The sequence below is a fragment of the Salminus brasiliensis genome, chromosome 11 (assembly GCF_030463535.1).
Source record: "Salminus brasiliensis chromosome 11, fSalBra1.hap2, whole genome shotgun sequence".
NCBI lineage: Eukaryota > Metazoa > Chordata > Actinopteri > Characiformes > Bryconidae > Salminus > Salminus brasiliensis.
The window spans coordinates 11,099,013-11,121,566 of NC_132888.1; the positions used below are offsets into that span (position 1 = coordinate 11,099,013).

General features: G+C 39.4%; 1 protein-coding gene across 1 annotated transcript; it reads right to left on the bottom strand.

Annotated features, from left to right (window-relative positions):
- Nucleotides 1-68: 68 nt before the first annotated feature.
- foxn1 (forkhead box N1) lies at nucleotides 69-21,840 on the bottom strand. The gene is made up of 10 exons (XM_072691183.1): nucleotides 21,776-21,840; nucleotides 21,406-21,512; nucleotides 7,988-8,107; nucleotides 6,545-6,883; nucleotides 5,970-6,068; nucleotides 5,317-5,444; nucleotides 3,915-4,011; nucleotides 1,344-1,551; nucleotides 763-1,197; nucleotides 69-334 (listed from the first exon to the last, which is right to left on the bottom strand). Exons 3-10 carry the CDS (start codon nucleotides 8,087-8,089, stop codon nucleotides 69-71), a joined length of 1,674 nt encoding a protein of 557 aa, XP_072547284.1. The 5' UTR covers nucleotides 8,090-8,107; nucleotides 21,406-21,512; nucleotides 21,776-21,840.
- Nucleotides 21,841-22,554: the final 714 nt, after the last annotated feature.

Genomic DNA, 22,554 nt, shown 5'->3' on the forward strand with positions numbered 1-22,554 from the left:
TGTTAATCGGACATCCATGTTAGGCCGTTACTGAAATGTTGACCTCCTATAATGAATCTAGTTCTTCTTCATAGTAATGGAATTGGAGTGTTTGTTGAGGTGGAGTGGAGGCCTGCCATGCTGTCTGCACCGCTGAAGCTGGGTGAGTAAAGTCCAGTGAGTTGCAGCCCTGTTTCTGACCCAGCTGTGCTCACTTGCCCACTGCCTGAGCCACAACTCCCCACATAATCCACAGCCTGGCTGGGGCTAATCTGGCCTGGCGAGGTGGATGTGTCCATGACCACCAGTGAGTCTGGAGCCAAGCTGTCATCCCTCAGCTCCTCCCAAAGATGACCTGAAGAGAATAAGAGTGGTAAGGAACGAAGACTGTGCTACAGGTTCCAAAAGCAAAATGAACGTTTCTTCTCCAAAAAAAAGTAAAAAAGAGAATTAAGATGAATACTGGTAGTTATTTAATATTTATATTCCTAATATTTAACTGTACAACTCTGAAAAGCCTCTGGCTAGAAAATCACTGACGAATGATCTGTTCTTCAGATGCCTTTTTTCACCATCCCCCATTATTCTGTCCACTAGGATAAACAGCGATAAACATAAAAAAGGGAAAAAAAAGGAACCAGTAAAATATTGTACTCAGTCTTGTAAAATACTGTCTCAGTCTTGTAAATATTTGTTTACCTTTTAGGAAGCATTATTATTTTATACATCAATATAGTATAATAAATATCTTTGCACAGCAAGACAAAAGGTCTGTGTTCTTACCCTGGAGCTGCAGATCCGTTAGACTGGGGTTGAGCGTGTCAACATCATTGCTCAGCTCCCCTTCCATTAGCAACTCCTGCATGCTCTCTGCAGCGCTGTGACTGGCCTGCAGGGCGGCGTTGTAGCTGGGTGGAGTGTGTGCAGGTAAAGGAGAGTCCAAGCTGCCTGTTCTTGGGGGTAGCCGTGTACTGGGCTGCTGGCTGATGCTGGGGTAGAAGGAGAAGGCGTGGGTGCTGGAGGCCAGGTAGGGGTTCTGCGGGACAGCTTGTGAAGGTGAGCTGTAGTGGGTGTACTGGGGCCTCCTAATGTGAGTCCCGAGATTGTAGGAAGGAGGCATGGTGACTCTGGGAAACTGTGGATACGTATGGTTGTTGAGATGAGCAGAAAGGGACTTTTGCTTTTCTGGTCTCTCGCCGAGAAGATGATCCAGCTCTTCTGTGAGAATAAGAAGTAGTGGATGACTTTGTTAAAGCCACTGTAATCATATTACCATGTTTATCATCTACTGATAGACTAATATAATAAATATGCAAACTTTTGAATAGTAGTGTACATTTAAAGCAGTTCAGGTCTCTGTTCACCTGGTCTGGCCATGCTCCTGCGCACAGTCACTGGATCTTTCCTTCTCCACTTATGCAACTCCTCTTGCATCTTCTCCACCTTGGCTGGGTTCAGGGCCCATAGGCAGCCCTTGCGAGATGAATTCCCATTCTTGTTCTCTACTTTCTCAAAGCACTTGTTGAGGGAGAGGTTGTGGCGGACAGAGTTCTTCCAGCCATCAGGTGCTGTCTGCTCAATCAGGAGATACAGGTGAGACTATGAAGAATGCCAATATGAAAGAAAAATACACTATATGGACAAAAGTATTGGGACACCTGCTCATTCATTGTTTGTTTCTTTTGAATTTAGGGCTTTTAAAAATCTGTTTTTTGTTGGAGCACTGCTGGTTTTGACTGTCTTCAGCCACAAAAGCCTTAGTGTAGTCAGGATGTTGGATGATCACCACCCTACCTTTTCCCTAGCTCCCCAGCACCAACCATCATTCCAGAGAACACAGTTCCACTGCTCCACAGGTCTATACTGGGAGGCTTTTTACCCCTCTGGCCCACACCTGACATTAGACAGGGTGCCAATAGGTTCATGTTTATCTCCCCCAGCAAGTCCTATTGGATATATGTCTCATCAGGGACTAGACAAAGTGTGTGTGTGTGTGTGTGTGTGTGTGTGTGTGTGTGTGTGTGTGTGTGTGTGTGTGTGTGTGTGTGTGTGTGTGTGTGTGTGTGTGTGTGTGTGTGTGTGTGTGTGTGTGTGTGTGTCAGCAATGGGTGTAACTTAGAGTAGCTAAATGAATTCATTACAAGGGGTGTCTACAAACATTTCGACATCTAGCATACATGTGCAATATGCATCTGTGATGTGTTGGCACTGGGATATCAAATGAAAACAAACATTGTTGCTCCTGATATCCAATATATACATGCCATCTGAGTAAATATCGGCAACTTGACAGAATTGTGCAGGTATGAAGATTACCTTAAACATGAACATTTCACCCTTGTCTTTACAGTGATTGAAATGACAGTAGTTTAAGGGGGGAAATGAAGGTTCAGGGTTTTAATGTCAGAACAGAATTCAATCCTGAGATAGTCTTTGTCTTGTGTAAGCATAATTTACAAGGAATTTAACCTGTCCTTCAATGTAGAACTGCTATTATGCCTGGAGCTCTATTTGTGATGGATGCCTGGCAAGTCATCAGTAATATAATGAATGGCACAATCATTATCTACGTAATTCACATGATCACAGAAAGCACAGAACTACAGTTCATGCTACTGTACATTTACTCTAAATCTGATGTCACAGGAACAGGATTATTCACACAATATCAACATAGTTCCTATTCAATCTGAGGCAACCTGAATATAAACAAAGCCACTCATTGTCTCCACACTCTCCAGACTAAGGACAACTTGTATTCATTAACCTCAGTTCTACCAGTCCTACACCCTCATCACTCCAGGACATTAAGGTCCACGTAATTCATCTGGATCTGCACCAGAGTTTGTCTGGAAGCAAACCAAAACAGTGCCACGTTGTAAATCCCTTCGCTAGTTAAGCCTATCTGGGAGCAGGACCAAGTCGGCAGATAAAGGCACTGAGATCAAGCTATAACGGGCATAGCCTGCAGGAAATCCAGCACAGAGGAGTATTTGTGCTAGCGATTCTCTGTCATTGATCATGACTGGGGTTTTGCCAACATCATTTTCCTATGAACATACGGTAGATACAGAAACTATCCTGCTACTATCCAGTAGCACTCACTGAGGGTGGGCAAAAATATGGCAAAAATGAAATATCATGATACGTTTCTTACGATACACAATATCTATTGTTTGTAAACAAGTGGGATTTTTTTTCCAAGCAATAAAATCATTCATTAAAGGAGCTATATGTGATTTCTATTCAATTCACATTCTGTAAATTTAGCAAATGTTTCCCCACAGTCTGGTCTGTTTGCATGCTGGGCAAAATCTGGTGTTTGTACTCAGCACTAGGAAACATAGGTCAAGCCACACAACACTATTCCAGACAATTAGACAATTAGCAAAGCATTTGTGCTTGGGACAGGGAAAGGGGAGGGGCAGGGGGAACCGTGTAATTGGCACTTGCTAGCTACGTGCTCAAGAGAGAAGTCAGAGAAACAGCCAAAATGGAAAAGATCTGACAAACAAAAGCTGAATAAAAAGTTCTTATATCAGGCGAGGGCGAAGACAGCACTGCACTGCTGCACAGCCCTGTTGCATCTGATGTACCTGAACCAGCACAACGCACACTAACACGCCACCACCATGTCAGTGATCACTGCATTGCTCAGAAAATAATAACCCAAATAATACATTCTTTGTGGTAGTTGTGTGGGGTCCTGACCATGGAAGAACAGGGTGAAAGGAGGTTTACAAATTATGCAGAGAAACAGATGGACTGCAGTCTGTAATCATACAACTTGTGCAGAGTTCATTCCGAACCAGACGTGGTCATAATATTATGATATGACAGTGTATATAGGAGGGAAGTCTTTTATGTGGTGTGAAAGAGTATTGGTTCAGAGGAGCATTTTGAGATAACAAATAATACTAGGCTTATTAAAGTACCTTGAAGTAAGGAAAATGCTCAGTCATGAAGCTGTAGATTTCACTCACTGGCAGGCTGCCAGTTCTGCTGTTCCTCAGAGCCATGAAAATGAGAATACTGCCGAAATACAAGGTTAAAACATTTACGCTGCCATATAACGATTGATTGCTATTTAAAGTTGCTTCAGTCTTCATAGAACATTTTATGAGCTCTAAAAGAAAACATTAGGAATGTAGCTGCTAGCGCTCTCCCATAGCTGTCTGAAGCCGCAAAAGAACCTTGTGTGCTCTTTAAATCTTAAATCTGATGACAGAAGGGTGACCCTGGTTATAGGTAGATCCAGGTTGGGAAGTAATGGAATACATGTAATTTAGCATTACAGGCACATAAAAAATGTGATTACTAGTAAGGCTTACAACACCAAGCGCGTAGTTGTCTTCACTTTTATGTAACAGCGCCCCTGGTAGATAATCCAGAGATTGCTTTTTTTTTGTGACAAATGTTTTACACTAAATAATAAAATCTGCAAGGTAAAATCTAAAAAAAAAATTAGTGAGTGAATGCAATATATATATACAAAATATATGAATAAATATGATTGACTGATTTACTCTCTTTGCAGTTATTTAATACTCATTTTGGCACATTTTAACAAATGTAAAAGATTTAATAATAAATTATGTTATGTATATTATGTACCCTATGTTATGCCTACATTATAATGCATTATAAAATCAATGTACATTTTAAAATCTATTTCTGAAAAAATAGGAATGCACCTGTAATGTAATGTTTAATTCAGCATAATGTCTAATGTTGGATATTAAAACCCACCTCTTGCTGTTTGATAAATTGATAAATAAAATTGTAAATGTGAAGTATACAGTATGTTTATTTGGCAAAATAGGTACATATCTTAGAGGCAAAGTAAAACCTTGACAATTTTTACATGCTAATGATAGCCTAGCAGACCTAGGATTTTTCATACAATATGTAATATTTACAACAGTAATTGTTCAAAAGTGACCAATAATAAAATATAAGGACATTGATTATTGAAAGAACTTCTTATACTTACTGCCACACCTGTACTGCAGCAGTCATTTACATTTACATTTAAATTATTCATTTATCTCCCAACTGATCAGCAGAAGCTTTAGCTGGCAACATATTAAGATTTCTATGCTAACAGTGGCACCCTAGAAATATGCTACAGCTTAGAATCACTGCAGGATGAAATTGGCTCCCACTGGGACAGGTAATGGAAATATCTGCACAACTGAGAAAAATTTAAGCTCTGATTTCATAAACTGAGGACACCGACAGTTCATCACGCACCTGCATGCCTCAGGGAGTGATTTGTTCAGGGCAGGTGTGTTATTTTAGCATTGGATGAAGGAGGCCGGAGGCACATGAGCCTACCTATAGGAATAGATTGGTTTAGGGTAGAGGGACTGCACGGGACCTTCTTGACTGGTTTGAGGAGAGAGGCTTTGGTAAGAAAAGTGTGAGCTGTCCACTAGTCCTCCAGATGGATATTCACCTGAAAACTGGAAAAAACACACACACACACACTTTAAGTTGCGGTTCATGTGTAATGGTGTGTTTCATATACACCAGACAAGTAAAATAAAGGATGCATTCAAAGCCTGTGACACATTGTAATTCTTGTCCATATCACTGCACTGAATCATACACCGTTCTTCTCCACAAAACCACACTTTTTTTTTTCTCAGGACACTGTACACATGTTGAGCTGTCTTGTACTGGCCTTTGTAGTTTGACACTGTGAAGATATGGGAGAATATCCTGCCAATGTTTTGATTGCAAGTATGAAACAGTTCCAAAATATCCCTCTGTGTTATCATTTGACGCATTTCTTCCTTGTTGACACATGTTAAGAGTTCTGCGCAGAGAGTGATATTGACTTTACACAGTAAATAGAATGCACTGTGAAAGCTGTGAATCAAAAGGGTGAGAACAGGCCAAACCAACTCGTAGAAAGCAGAAAGGCCCTGTATGTGGCTGTAGTCTCTCTTACTGCATTGAAAATACTACCAATGCCCCCAGTTTACCGGTTGTTGGAGGGTGTTGTATGCACGGTGGCTGGACGATGTATAACTGGGCGGCTCTTCAGGCCTGGTTTGCATCTCAGCAGGACTCTGCTCTGCTCCCTGCTCCAAATACACACCATAGAACTATTAGCACAACTACACCAGACGTCAGTTACGTTAATGTTGCAGATGCCTTATAGTGGGGAATCATCTACACCCAATGCAAATCAATTCCCATAAATCAAGACTGGTCAACCCAGTGCACACTAACTGGACTCTTTATTCCTTTGTATAGTTAGACAATGACAGAGAAAAGAGTTGTGGTGGACCACAACACAGCCTAACAGTGACATGTATAAATACCCCAATAAGAGACTGAGCCTTGTGCTACACACACTACTATGTCAGTGTCGCTGATCACCCAGCTAACAACCACAGTCCCCATATATCAGACCTGTGGCCAGACACTGTCAAATGTTGAATATGGTAGAGGACATATCTCATTAAAACTATGCATGATACCAAATGGGATGCTCTCATACAGTGCATTTATTACAGAAATAGAGTAAAGTCAATGTTTCTGAGTTCTCTCTTACCACAAAGATGGAGGACTGGCCACTGATGTTAAGGGGAGTCCAGGCATTCTGCTCTTCTACTTCAGTAGTCCTGCTGAGGGCTGGAGAGACTGAATCAGTCAGCTGGCAGTCTCCAAGGCAGCAGTAGGCTGCTCCAAGCCCAGTGGCCGCTCCATCACTGTACTGCCGGCTGTAAGGGTGGAAGCGCTTGTCCTTGCCAGAGTCAGATTCTTGGCCCAGAGAGCTCCCATCCACACTGTGCCTGCGAAATCGCTCTGCAGGACCACTCTTTAGCATGTAGGGGACATTGTCTCTCTGAGAGCTACTGACAGAGTCTTCTGCAATGCTGGGTTTGGGACACTAGAAATGAGAAAATGAAAGTCAAAATTTCAGAATAAATGGGCCAGTAGAAATGACCCAGAATGACTTTGAACAATGTAATAGTTTTACTTTGACTTCTATTGAAAGTTAAGAAGATTTCTTTCCACATAGAGACTACATCTCTAGTAGTAAGCCTTCCCTGGAAAATAGAGACTCCAACAAAAGCGAGATAATCTCTTGAATACCCTTACTTTGGGAAGAAACAATGAATAAGTGGGTGTCCCAATACTTTTGTCCATATAATGTTTATACACAGTATGTATACAATACATTTTGATTGTTTGTGCGTGTGACAGCTATTTAATCTTTCGGTACATGAAGGATGAGGTGATCAGGTGAGCTTCTGGTGAAATTGAACAAGGATGGATGGATGGTTTGATGGATGGGTATATTGATATAATTGTATGTCTGTGTTTTTTTATGCTACAGTAACAGGAAACAGCAAGGACCTCACTATAACCCTGAGATTATTAAGAAATGAATAAATTCAAAGACAGGCATATAATTCTAATGTCATAATAAAGTCTTGGAAAACCAGCTTGTTGCAGTTTTTCCTTTTAGACCTACCTGACAATTTGAGTTCCTTTACATCTCTGAATAATGAAGAGCATCACCTGCCTCCTGATTTTACTCTAATAGATGGCATAATTTTATTTCAGAGTCCTTCACCATATAAACCGGAGGTGTTTCTTTTTCCATTTCAAAAATGCAAAGAAATATAAAGGTCCTTGATCTGATAAAGATTACATTAAAGCATTTGCCATGATATATAACCCCCTCAGGTTGTCATTAATTAATATAAATGAAAGGAACTTTGATTAATGACAAGATAAAACACAGGCACATTGGCTCCAGGGCACTATGTCCTTGGATGGTGTGTTCTGCTGAGGTTCACGTCCTCTTCAAGCAGCAGAAGCATCATAAAGAATGTACGTGCTATCGTATGCAGCTGCCTGACAGCAGTAACTTATCGGGGTGGCGGCAAGTACAAAAAAACAGTCGATTGAAATATACATAAACCTGCATGTGTACTACAGCGTCCAGACATGTCCATTTCTGACTAAGGTTAAGAAAAAGTCACACCTGAGACAGTGGCATTTGTGGGCAGGGAGTCACCAGCAGGGCACCTTGGAAGCTCTTTGGTAGGCTGCTGCTGACCGCAGATGGAAAAGGCTCAGTAGACATCAATCCCCAACACTGCTCCTACAGAGTGGCCATAAGGAAGAGGTCATCATTGTGGACATGTTTTTCAGTTGCACAGATGCATGAACAGACTGGGTGCATGATGAGAGGCTTGTGTTAGGACTAATTACTAGAAATGTGGTGGTCATCTCCAAAATGAGAAAGTCTATGCTGTTTATGTCTGGTCTACACTCTTTAAAATATTGCTACAAAATAAAAGCTTCAAATGCTATAGAAGCACTATCTTTGTTTTTATGAATACCATTTTTGTAGAAGAGATGTGTGTATTTGTATGTGTGTGTGTGAATCATCATCCAATTCTGCAGAAACCTGAACCACTCATGCCAGACAGAGTTCAAGCTGTGATTAAAGCAGGGGATGCATCATATACTGAGTACATTTAGACTTTTAGTAGGTATTAGAGATGAATGATGTAATCTTGTCTGAGAAATATAATTTGACCCAAAAAATGTGATTAGTTTCCATAACTGATGGAATAAAAATGGTTCTTGGAAGTGATCTCAGGGTTTTGGGAGCCTCTGCATGCAAGCCACTGACTGACAATCCTCTGTTCTTGAAGGAGCCATTGTGAACAATAGACTTTTGGTGCTTTAAAATGCCGAACTGAATGTAGTTCTACAATGTCACTCTATCTCATATTAGTTATTTGTGGCTTTGGCTGATTGCAGAAACACAGTGGACTCTGTACACTCAGGCTCTCTGCTGTATCCTAACATACAGATGTCAAATAATGTATTAGGAATAAGCCTCAAAGATCTGCGAGCAATCATTTGATTTGATTGAATAATTGAATTGTTGTAGCTAAATATATAAATTATTCTACTATGGAGGAGGTACTATGTAAATGTATAGATTTAAAATAATTTTAGGGAAATCTTACAAATGTAAGAAGTTTTACATTAAAATAACCACAATGTTGGACTAACAACAAAGACCTATGCTTGTTTCAACTGTCTATACTTAAAATGATTTGAGGCCAACGAAGATTCAAATTTTTTTGTAATTTGTAAAACCAGCATCAGTATTTCTAAATCTCATAACTCATCCACTTTTTAATGTAATGAGTTAATAAAAAGTCTTAGGATGTAATCCAACTCTCTGGAGAGACTACATTAAAATATATTTTAATCATTAATGTTATTATTAATAGAAACAGAGTTCAGTAACAAACAAACAAAAGAGTTATAAAAGTTATATTAAAATGAACATGCTAACACTATGTTAAAGCATAGGATGAACACCTCACTGATTAATCTACAGAATTATTAGGTGCTTTGAGATGACCCACAGATAAACATAACAACCCATTAAAGAGAGTCAGTATATTCAGTTAAGGTCTTTAAGCTTGACCATCAGCTTCATCATTGCTACAAAGGCAAAACTGGTTCAAGTCAAGGCTTGAAGGCTTCAGAAGTCAACCAAAGTGCTGTACAGTTAAAAGAAAACAAAAGAAACTATAAACTAAATAGTGTAAATAAATAGAGTAAAGAAATCAACTAAATAACATTTCACCTGGACATAAAACAAAGAGCTATGAAAAAAATTAATATGGAAAAAAATAAGGATAAAGTAATTAGGCATCAATTGTAGGTGACATCCTTATATAGGGTGGTAGACTATTCCACATTTATGACATGAACTGAAAAAAAGGAAAATAAATAAAAGATAAACAACAAAAAACAACACTGAGAATGTTAAAAATGATGGGAAGTTTTTGGGTTGGAGCAAACACTACTTGGTGCAGGTAAACTAATGCACCACCATTGTCTAACCTGTTATTTATGTCTGTTACTCTGTACAACAAGTTAAGTTACACTTTGTTAAGTTAAAGAATCTGATTTTTTAGTTTGGTTTATGATATTAATTTGTCATCTTGTCCGCTTCTCCCAGGTCAGGACTACGGTTTGTCCGGAGCATCCCTGGAAACACAGGGTGCAAGGCGGGAATGCATCTGAACAGGCCGCCAATTGACCAATTCAACCACCGGGTTGGGAGCCAGGTGGGAGGAATGAATAAACTCCCCCTCATCTGAAGCAGTCTGGTACACACTACCTACTGTCCCAACGACATTTTTTACACTGTTATTAACAGTATTATCATTCCAACAGCAAATGACCAACAGTGTATGCTCTGCTGTCACATACCACTTTACTAGTACAATGTCAGCAGCTCAATATTTAGATCACACACAGGAGCACTATTAAAAAATCTCTTTATTGTCAAAAGCTACCAAATCCAGATGAAATGCAATTGCAATTAGCTGTAACTGTTCTGTCCCCATGGACCTGTCTAGGCTGCTCTGTCAGCTGTTCAACCCATGTGACCACTCCAGGGCGTTTTCACAGGTTCATCACTGTGTAACTTCTTGAAAGTGATTGAAATCCGTTCCTAAGTGTACACGTAAGCACTTTCTATGACAGGGAATATGTCTCTGTGTGATCGCTTTGAAAAGGGGAAAGTGTATTTCTTATTTCATCCTCCTGATATCTGATCGTCAGACACACGGCCACAGATGAGTTACTGGAAAAGCGGCCTTCTTTCACTTACAGTAAACAGACCGCACTGCCCGAGACAAAAACTCATTAAAATCACCAACACACCATGAAGCATTTGTCACACAAGAGCCAATATATTTGCAGCGTGGAAGTAAAGTGAAATGGAGATGGATGAGCTGGACTTCATGCGAAACATGGAGGCATTGTAACTGAGTATCGGAGAGGAAGTTGAGACGTCCTTATGCTTATCTGTGTGACCGGCTAAAAAATAGTCCTGGGTGCAAAGAGAAAAAGGCTGAGCAGAGAAAATGCTGATCACTCACGTACTGCTCGGCTGAATAGACAACTGATCCAGCAGAGATCACTTTCTTCATGCTTATTCATTACTGCTTTGATTCATTCGAAAGATATTGTCACTATCATGTACATTTTTTATTACTTCGTTACATCATTTCATAATACCAGACGACCTTTATTTTGTATGAACATTTCATGAAAGGCTCAGAGTGACTCAGAGCAGTCTATTGTACTACCTCTAAGGTCTGGAGGTCACATGTTTGACTCCCAAGCCATTTTCTACTCGCTTTGCCATCAGTAGCTGGAGTCTGAGAGAGCACAATTGGACATAGATGGAGCTCTTTCTCCACATTACTCTTGAAGCAATGTTGACCGGCACAGGTATCCGTTGGCTGGTGTGGTGGAGCTGGGAACCTGGCGCTTTCCTCTAAGTGTGTTGGCTGCCCAGCAGTGCTGCTTTGACGGCAGTTCTAAAAGAGGTGGTGGCTGGCTTTGCATGAACATACAGTAGCAAAATATATTTTAGTGTGAATAGCTGAGCGAGTACAAGACTTGATATCCAAAATGCATCAGCATTCTTTAGATGTTCCTTTAAAGACTTCTGATGCTGAATTTGGCGCTGAGGATGTAGGAACTCTTCTGATGATTTCTGTGAAGGTTGTATTTGTGCAGGTGTCACTGCACAGTAGAGTAGTGCTCCACCACTCCAGAGTCTTTTGCCTTCATTTGTCTTTCTTGAAATTCTGCGAGCAGTTCTTTCTTGTAGATTTTCTTGGTATTACAGACCTCAACTTGAACATTTTCCCAGACCTCAACTCTACCATTCTTATTTTCTGCCACTTCTTAATTTTATTTTCAGCTGATGAAACATCTACCTGAAAATGTCTTTGTATCTTTTTGTAGCCTTCTCCTTTGTGTTGTGATAGGGAAAAAAGTGTGAGGAGCTGTGATCTGGCATTTCTTAATAACTGACTGTGACGAAGCCATAACCCAAACATGTTAATTAAGAACTGAGGCATTGGTAAAAGTTATCGGCTTAAGCTCAGATTTCTTGGAGGGTTAGGGTTTGCATGGTGCTTTTTTCGTCGAAAATTGTACAAAACAAAACAAAATTCTTCCCGAAAATGTTAACATTTATTTTAAAAAAATTGTTGATTGTTGTTTGTTTGAACAGAAAAAAATGATATACCCACTACAAGTGTATACAAAATGTTGTCTGAAAAAGTTGAGAAAACTGTGTAAAGTGGAATAAATGGTCACATGAGCAGAGCCATGTACTTTAAGCATACATCTGAGAAAGATAATGTCTGCAAGTCAGTAAAACATCAGAACATTGATATAAGTATTTGGATGTTTGCTAAACATGATCTGTAACAGGTCTGTTATTGTTATGCTGGTGAGGTTGCAATAAAACATTTTTATCAATGTTCACTAGAGATGTAAACATATGAACTGCTAACATTTTGATGGGGGAGAGAACACAGTTACACACTTGCGGTTTGATTATCCAACTATCTTTGCCTGAAGTTTTGGACATGCTAGAACATGATGACCCAGTAAAGTCTACCTGTAACTTTTCCATCATTATATCAGTTTTTTTTACACCATTTCACTGACACAGTTTAATCACTGTTTAATAATCTATTTAGTCTAATCTAGTCTAATTAATCAACTGATGTGACTTTTGAATTTGCAGATTCCCACGTATCACAACTGTCCAAGAAAAAAACTCTTCAAAGGATTTTCTAAAAAAAAAAAAAAAAACAATGTATGTTATTCATGAACTGCCTGAAAAACAATGTAAACTGACAACATTTATGATATTCCTAAATTATAGGAGTGTGTAACAGAGGTCTGGACCCCCAATTGAGTCCTGGTCATTTGAAATGTTAACATCAGTTGTTTGTGAATATGTAAACTTCTACATTTAGCAAGCATTGAAAAATGCACTGATTCTGTTAGCTTAGCAGTTGCACTGTATAAAGTATCTCTAAATGGTTTGACAGTAGGTTGTTTTACACAATACTTCACAATAGTTTCCTCCTCTGTATTTATGCTCATATTCATCTCTAGCTCGTTTCTTGCATGTCAATGCAACCACAGCCTGCCGACTCTGCCTCTTTACCCACGTTTGATTGACACTTCAAATGGACTGTGTGTCTCCCTTTAGCCTTTCATTCATCATGTCATTGGTGGGAGTTTTTTTTTTTTCATGTGCCCTCTCGGCACTTTGGCTGTAAGTGTTGCTCTTTAAAGGTTTCCTCTCAGGTGCAGTCAGCGGGAATAAATCTCGACAGCCTCAAACACTTACCACAAGTGCCACTCAGCAAATCTGATGTCTTTTGCGGGGCGTTTGTCACTTGCTATCAGAGAAATCACGCTTTGTCTGCTGTGTGTAAGTTATGTGTGAAAAAATGGCTTTTTGTGGTATGTGATGAATAGTATACTTTGCTGAACTCCAGAGATTATACACTTCTGGCCTAAGATTATCATCTGAACTCAAATCATCAAATACAATACATCATATTTGCATTGGATTTTTTGAATATGTTAGAAATACAACACCTACTTTTTGTCTTCAGTATGGGCGAGTAATTGTATTCTAGTTGACCCTGATTAAGGACAGGTTCCTACCTGGGCATCCACAATTATCCAGTCTAAACCTCTGTCCTTAGGTCCATGGTTTTGTGGATTAATCACTCTGAACCCCTAAATATCCAGGTTTTTACAACCAAATGTTTAATACATGAGAATACATGGTTGAGTACATTTAAAGCTACAGGAGTGTGGTCGGAAAGCCTGGACCTACCAGCTGGTCCTGGCCATTTAGAGGGTTATATATATATAATATAAATATATAAATATATTTACTTTGACATCTACATCTACCACTACATCTTGCAAACAGCAGAAACCACAGACATGTTGGAAAACAGGTCTCTAAAAGAACTAATCTGTTTGACAGATTAGAGATAACTGATTTATGAAGTAAAACTCCTGGTTATTGTTTGTTGATGTGTTGCAGCAGGTTAGCTACTAGCAGTCAGGATGAATCATTAAATTTCTCCTGATGTTTTTATGACTGCACCCACAAAACAAAGAAATCCGTCCACCACACAGAGAAAGGAAATGAGAATATGTGCAAAAGGTGTGCCCATACATGTATATGAAGAGGAGAATATAATTTTTTTGTTGTTGTCATTGGTCTTTTAAGCCAATCAAAGTATAAGCTAAACATATGTCTTCATTATTTGTTTATGTTTATGTCATAAATGCATCATAATATGTTAAAATACATGTATTCACAAATCAGACAGAAGATGCTGAATAGAAGTGGTGACTGGCTGTGACACTGCAGTCTGTCTATCAATAAACCCCCTCAGTCAGTTCAGTGCTACACTAAGAAAGCCAGGAGACTAGTATTTACAATTTCATGAAAGTATTGGGCAACTTTGACTACATGAACCATACGTTTTGCTGTTTTTTGAGAAGAAGTAAACACAGTTTTTGTAGCTAATCAAACACAAAACACAGCAAAAAAACAAGCAAAGGCATGTTTGGTTACCGTAAGCACTGCAAAAGGTGAGACTTTTTTTTGGTAAGGTCTCAGATCTGGATTTGCAAACAGATCCCAGGCATGTCACCAACTGTAATTAGAAACTGTCAGCTGAAAGTTTCACGTTTTATATATTTTCTGATTTTCCAAGCACTCAGCAACCATGGGCTCCTCTAAGCAAATGTCTAAACTCAAAATCTGAAAATGAAAGTAATCAATACCTCCAAGGCAAGGGAAGGTCATAAGCTTTTATTCTACTGTATCTACAGTGCAGGATATTATTAAGAAATGGCAGTTCAGGGGAACTGTGAAGGACAATATGTAATCCAGAAGACCAAGAAACTCTTGGTGAGAACTTGGTGATGTATGCCGGTAAAACACTGCCAAGAACCTGCAACAAAATTAAGCCAAGAGGGTGGTGCACCGCTTTACCGTGCAGCATTACTTGCACAAACATAAACTTCATACTAAAGAACATCTAGATACGCTAGATGAGTTTTGCAAACAAATGCTAGGGACTGATTAAGTTAAAAAAGTGACTGGCCAAGGGTTAGAGTTAGGGTTAGGGTTATAAATTATGCATTTCATAATTTCACAACCGCACACGTCCTCTACCTCCTCATTCTCCCTCTTTCTGGCTGCTGCATGTTGAGATAGTGACTCATATAAGGTCAGTCTTTTCTTTCTTTATTCTTTATTGACTAAAATAAACAAGTGTCTCTAACATTCTGACCTTTTCCATCTTATTATGACTGAATGGCTCAGCGGTTAGAGCACCGGGATATCGATAACAGGGTTGTGGGTTCGATTCCCGGGCTCGGCAAGCTGCCACTGTTGGGTCCTTGAGCAAGGCCCTTTACCCTCTCTGCTCCCCGGGCGCTGGAGTTGGCTGCCCACCGCTCTGGGTGTGTGTCTGTACTCACTGCCCCTAACACATGTGTGTGTGTGAGTGTGTGTTCACTACCAGATGGGTTAAATGCGGAGGACACATTTCGCTGTACAGTCCACACTGTACAGTGACAAATACGTGCACCTTTACCTTTATTTCAACTCATAACATTACGTACGAGTGTGGTCGGAGGATTGGATCAAATGGTGTGTATGTATACATATACACTTTACTTTCCCATTGTACCATACCTGTACTGAACAGTATGCTGTGTGAACCATACCGTGACTTCTATGTACAGTTACACTCCTACTTCCACAACAGTATAATGAGACAAAATACACCTCAAAACCACCATAGACTATCTGAAGAGACACAAACTAAAGCTTTTAGAATTACCCTTACAAAACCCCTGATCTCAAACTGTACATGGAAAACAACCCCGGAATTTTAGATCTCAAAGTTGATAAAAATAAGATCTAAAATACTTTTAGCTGCTACAAAATATAGGTTTTAGTCCTGACTTTGTAAGATGCCCAACCTTTTGCAAAGCCCACACTGATATTTTTATTTTATGTTATCTAAGACAAAGCAGCCGTGCATTAGGATTTGCTGAAATATGTTTGATTAGCCACAGAGACTGTGATATCTAGTTGAAATATATAATTTGGCCAAGGGTGCCCAAACTTTTGCCTAAGACTGCACTATCACTAACACATCCAGTTTTGCTCAGGAAGGGCTTGGATAAGTCAGGTGTGTTCATACCAATTAGAGATGTGCCATCATAGGAATACAGTACATTTCTGCTTATGCTGATACTGAAGCTGATGGTGATGCTTAACATTGTAAATTATATATAAATTATGAGAATTACTGTCAACTTCATGTACAGTAAATGTAAATGAATTCAGTACTCTGATGCTACTCTGGATGCGCATAAGCATCCAGCTCTTTTGGAGTGCTATAAATATCAGTTTAAAATATCAATTAACTCTAAACATCTGTCAGATGCCAGCATTTGTAATCACTTATACAGCAATACCAATATGATGCAGATTCCATTGTGCATCTTTAATATCTGCCCTATATCTACAATTATTTGAAATTGGAGTTGCTCCAATTTCAGTTTATTTACAGTAGGTATTGTTTTTTTGCACCCAGTGCTCACCAAATGATCAGACTGAATGAAGGTTAAACACAGTGTTGTTTATTATGTGTACGCAGTACATATAATAACTTCATATCACTCCTAAAAAAATCTTCCTGTTGGTTCATTTCCAAGCTCCAACCCTTTAACCATAGCAGGACACAAAATGACCAAAACACTATGAGAGAGCTCACCAACATCCTAATAAACTGTAGGATGGCTTTGCACTGTCATTAAGAGAGGACACATAGCCTATGTTTGTCTATAATATTTAATTATTTTCACAGAAACTGAAAAGTCTCAATTGAGAAGGCTCAATCTCTAAGTCACTTACTGCTGTCAGACCAGGGCTGCATAATACCTACTGTGCGATCATACACTAATCTTGTGTTTGGGCACAAATCTTTATCAGAATAAAATCACAGAGCTCTTTAATACTGGCAAAATGTTAAAATTTTAAAATTCATCTAAAATTTAAAACAACATATTTCTGCATATTTTTCTTCGCTTTGAGGACTGCTCCGTGTCCCGGATGCTACACAGCCTTGGTCATAAGAGTTATATGCAAATCTTACTAGATCAATGATTGGACATGGTGCTGGAATGCAACAGTCTCCCTCCTGCACATGCATGCATGCACTTGTACACATGCCTGTGACAAGGGTTCCTTAGATTCTGAACATGTGAGCCTACTATAAATCTGTGCAATATATGAAGTGTGTATGGAGCACAGGAGGTATGTAAAATAACCAAAAACCACTTCTGAGTTTGGACTTCACTTCAAATATGAGAATTACACCTGACACGGTATACCTGTATGAAAAACACTGCACTGACTTTGCAGCATCTGATAACCAGAATCTGTGCAGTAATGATCAGATTAATTATGTAAAAAATCCAGCATGTTATACCAAAGACCAGAAAAGGTCTCCACAGTTGCAGCAGAGCCCTGTCACATGGCATGAAGAAAATTTTGGATTTAGGCAAGGGCCTGAAAGTGGAATCACTCTTCAATGTGTCATGCTTTACAGTAAATAAAACAATACAAGTCTGAAGATTAAAGAGCCTTAAAACAGATCCTTAAAAACAACAAGACTTCATTAATGGGACACAAACAGTGCAAAATATACCCCAAAGTTTTCATCACAATCGTACTAGATTTCATTGCGAAACAGGCCGCGAATCTAGAACTCAATGTGAAAGATTAATCAGTGTGTCGATGAATTATCAGCAATAGATAGGTTTCTTCAACAGTGCCCATATGACTCAAAATCTTTCATCATAACTGGTATGACTTACCTTACTTCTACCAAGCACCCTCCTCAAAGCTTCTTCCATTCAGACTTTCACACAAGTCATCCCATAATAAGCATATCATGCGCAAACACACCCACAAACATGAACGCCCCCTTCATAAAGCTCCTCGCTCTTGTTCGTTAGCTCTCTCAGTGTGCTGATGAAGTTTCACCTGAAAGAGTGTTAACAGATATCTCTCCCTCTGGCCCAGAGCCAACCTATAGGAGCCACAGAGCCATGGGAGAGGTTCCTGCTGCAACAGGTTCTCCAACACACACACACATACACATAGACACACACATACACACAGAAAACAAGTTGGTGTTGCTATATTTGTGAGGACTTTCATTATCTTTGTTTTGTTATGGGCAAGTAATACTGCACCTACACCCAAACCCAACCTTAATCTTAAAAGGTTCATATCACAGAAATCACAGTGTTACATTTTTTTAAAATAAAAGATTTTGAGGTAGCGTATAAACATTGCTAAAGTTTTAAATCACACCGTTCACACCAAATGCAAACACCAAATGCCACAAAAAAAAAAAACCTTTACATACATATATATCCACCTACCACCTGTTAAAGGCTAAGTGATAGTGGTTGACTAAAAACTGTTATAGGCATATAAAAACTAAGTGTGAAAAAACTAAGCCCCTTAAACTTCATATTTTTACTTTGTCATATTTGTCATAATTTTTCCCTATAATGAGGACATTTGTTTCTCACAAAGTGTTAAAAACATGCATGAACCCCCACACACACTTTTGCTGAAGTCTCTGGTAGCTGATCTCTTAGAGATAGTTGTTTTTGTAAATGAGATGCCAGATACAGTTCTAATCACATCCCATTGCTATAGAGATCAGGCTCGCTGCCCAAAGTCAGCACCTGAGGGGGTGACCTTGCTGAAAACTCTGATTGCACCCTCCCTCTACTGCCTATCTCCATACACTCCTCTGCCACATCCTTCACTGTTTCTCTGCACTGTCTCCATGTGGAGACAAGCCTGAAGGACACATTGCTGTTGTGATCTTCTTAGTGCCAGCAGAAGATACTCTGACAAAGCAAGCAGTTCAAGGTCACGATTGCCAGCTTATAGCCACTGTCACACTTACATACTGTTTAAATGCTAAAAACAGACAACAAACAAGAAACTTGAGCAAACAGTAAATGAGAGAATTACAGTGATTTATTTAAAATAGCATGTAATGACTTCTTCTATCCTTATACCCTCGAACCAGTCCTCAGGAACAACCAAATGTGTCCTTTTCACTCCTAACCAACTTACTACATATAGGGAGTCAAAATCTGGACCTGACTTACAGTGCATCTGTGTGCGTTGTGTGAGTTTTATGTGGTCACTTGATACAATGTCAAAGTCCATTTCTGTTACATCATTAAAATAACACTTGTGAAAAGCAGCATTTTGCAGGATTTGTATTTTTGATCCTGAGCTCCCCCTACAGTAGGAAAGTGTAATTCACTTTTATACCACTGCCATAAATGCAAATCATGCTTTGTGCTCCCCCTCATCGACAGCTGTAAACATGCATTTTTTGACAAGCTGAATGATCCACACGGCCTTTCAAGTAAAAGAAACATGTGAACTGCGGCAGTAGAGTAATATTAAAGGATTTGACATGAATATGACTCGAGCAGCTTTATGTAGTTTTAGCGAGAGGTCTTGTGCAACGCCAAGTTACATAGTGCAGTAGAAGCATTTTGGCCTAGAGTGGCAATGATAGGGAGGCTATTCTCCCTTTCACACGTCAGTATAGCATCAAACTCATTTTAAAACTGTTATTTTAAGGTAGAACTGCAACATAATGTTGCAGTAAAGGGAAACCATTACTAATTACTAATTTGCATATTTCAAAGGAGTACACCAGTGTTAGTAGTGCATTAATTACTGTAGTATATATAGTGTAGAGTATGTAGTTTTAAAAAGAAGAAACAGGTGGAAATAATGATCAGTAGTCAGTTGAATCAGTTAAAGGAGATCACAGAGAGGTGAAGCTATGGTGGAACAAGTGGGAACCATGATGAATGTTAGAAAAAGGGGCAGAGCTGGTCTCAATTAAACCGTTACACTGAAGAATTCATTTATACTTCATTGCTATGGGCAATAAGCCTAACTGTTCATAATATGTTGATAAACATTATTGTACCTGATTCTCAGCTTTTCTTCATGCTGAAGCGGAGGGACACAACAAAACACAAACAGAATGGTTGTGGACTGGTTTCAACACTAAGGCATAGTCAGCACTGATGCACTGGCATGGCCCATTGGCTGTCAATCCTTATGTCTTCTTATTGTAATCCAGTGGTGTCCAATCTTATCCCAAAAGGGATGGTCTGGCTGCAGGTTTTCATTCCAATAAAGCAGGAACTCAACTGATCAACTGTTTGAAAACCGAGACTTACTGATTAAACAAGTGGAATCAGGTATGCTCTGGCTTGTTTGGAATAAAAAACCTTGTGGATATAATTGAACACCCCTCTGTAATCACACCACCATCACAGCTCAGATGAACACAGGCATTCTGGAAAAGACATTGGGAGTAATCTAGTTCCTCTGTGGTGCCACCAAGCCAAACCCACACTGTTTCATTAACAGCTGCACACAGCTGCTTTGCAGTCAAAGAGCACGCCTTGTTTCAGTGTTTTCTTAAGCAAAAAAGCCTGAAATAACATACCCTGAGAATGCTAAGGGGGCACAGATTGTGGCAAATACTTTGGCACCAGGACACGGCATGACAGAGCCTGAGTACACAGCTGCCAGTCTTTGCGTGCTCCATGTTAAAGCAGGTGAACTCAGGGAAACACAGAAGCGGATCAGACAAAACATGTACACTCTGGAGACCACCCTCTCACTCTCACTAATAAACCGCAGAGCACTGAACATTCCTGATCTAAACATAAGCTGTCAATTTTACAACAGGGCTGTTTAATGACTGCAAATGAACAGGGAGTTCTCTTGTCTGATGTCTGGACACGTGCCATTGAGCAAAAGCTGTTTGACAAAAACAAACAGACGGATGTTTCTGTTGACTTGGACTCCAGGTCAGCATGTTGCACTGCTGGAGTGATTGAAAAAGCAGAAGCATGGAGGAAGAGAATCATGGCATGCAATAATCATCTCAAAGAAGGAAAATTCCTTCAAAAAAAAGGAGATTTATGGTTTCATGAACCATTCAGAGGCAAGTATCCCTGAGGCAATTGGATTTATGAACTTGGTGATTCACTTTCAGCTCAAGGTGTAGGCAATAAAACCTGTATCTTTCAAAATAACCCCTGAACAGCTGCTCCGTCTGGGGTGTGCAGCAAGGCTCCTGCACTGTGCGCGTGAGGTCACACCCCTCTGAGCATTAATTCCAAACAAGTGCCACAACCTAATTTCTTAATTCGATGCTGTCAAGCTTTCAACAGGAAATCACAAATAAAAAAAACAGTTCCCAAAACAAATACTGCTGTTCACTATGACCTGTTATCAGGAGAATCTAATTTTACCAACACCTACTATTAAAAGCCTGGACCTGTGCCAATTGTTCCATCAGTTTCAGATATATCATGCACAGACATTTACAACATGTTTAGAAGAAAGTAAGGAGCACTTACCAACTGCTGACGCTTGTGGAGTCTGATTTTGATACAACTGACAGATCTTGATGTTGGGTCATATTTGCTGGTGCAACAGCTGACCAATACCCAAGCCACTGGTAAGCCTGGATGAGTGAGGGTCACAGAGGTCATCCAAAGGTTATCATATCAACCATGATCCATTGTCTTCATTCAAACACTACTCTGCTGTATCACAGGCAAACTGTGCAAAAACATAATATTTTAAAAATATAGTATTATACAAAAATCCATTTGGATTTTGGACTACATGAACAGCCTTGTATTACATTTATAATATATTACATATTTATTTAAGGGTACCATTTTCATCTCTTTGCCTTCCTTCTCTTGCTCTTATCCACTTTACCTCCACTTCATTTTCCTCGCTGAAAGGATTTGCCGTCTGCCCCCTCCACTCGTTCCAGCCCAATCGGGGTCTGTGGAGCTCTAATCCTATCCATGGCATAAAACTGCAGCTGAGGACCTTCATCCACTCAGCACAAAAGAGCGACGGGTGGAGATATACAAAGCGGCTAATGCTAATGCTAAAGTTGGATGCTTCCATCTTCCAGATACAAGGCAACTAATTAAAAATGAAAAAAAAAAAGATTCAATGTTTACATAACTTTAGGGATGTCACTATTGATTGCTTTCTATTAGTACTATAGCAACCACCAATTATTTCTGATGATTAATCAAGTAATCTGGAGTTATTTACAGGCCAAATAACCTTTTAAGAATTTTTGTCAAAAATATTGAATATAAAAACACTGTGTCCATGAAGCATCTTACTGTAAAAGAAACAAGTACAATATGAATTATTAGGGTATCTGCAGGTATCAGCAAATTCTTTTAAATGCCAAGATTGGAGAGTTTTGGAGAAATCTTTAACGCTTGTTTAGCTTTCTGCAGGCTGGTCTGTGAGAACGTCAATGCTATGATAGCACCAAGCTGGCGCAGGATGTCATTCACTTCTCAAACACGGTTTATTGAAAGATTTTCTGTGGTTTAGCATTGCTACCCATGTCAGTCTGAAGCATTTAAAAATTGATGATTGCATTGTCTTTACTTTAGTTTTACAGTGAATACTCTAAATACTGTTCTCATGGAGTAGTCTGTTAGCCTGTCTACACATGCTAAAGCAAA

Bases quoted from the DNA above. Each gene is read 5' to 3' on its own strand.
- foxn1 (XM_072691183.1), bottom strand. From the start codon at position 8,089: ATGTCTACTGAGCCTTTTCCATCTGCGGTCAGCAGCAGCCTACCAAAG. The intron at 5,445-5,969 runs GTAAACTGGGGG...TGTTTTTTCCAG, and splicing joins ACAACACCCTCCAACAACCG to TTTTCAGGTGAATATCCATC. The intron at 335-762 runs GTAAGAACACAG...TATTCTCTTCAG, and splicing joins AACGGATCTGCAGCTCCAGG to GTCATCTTTGGGAGGAGCTG.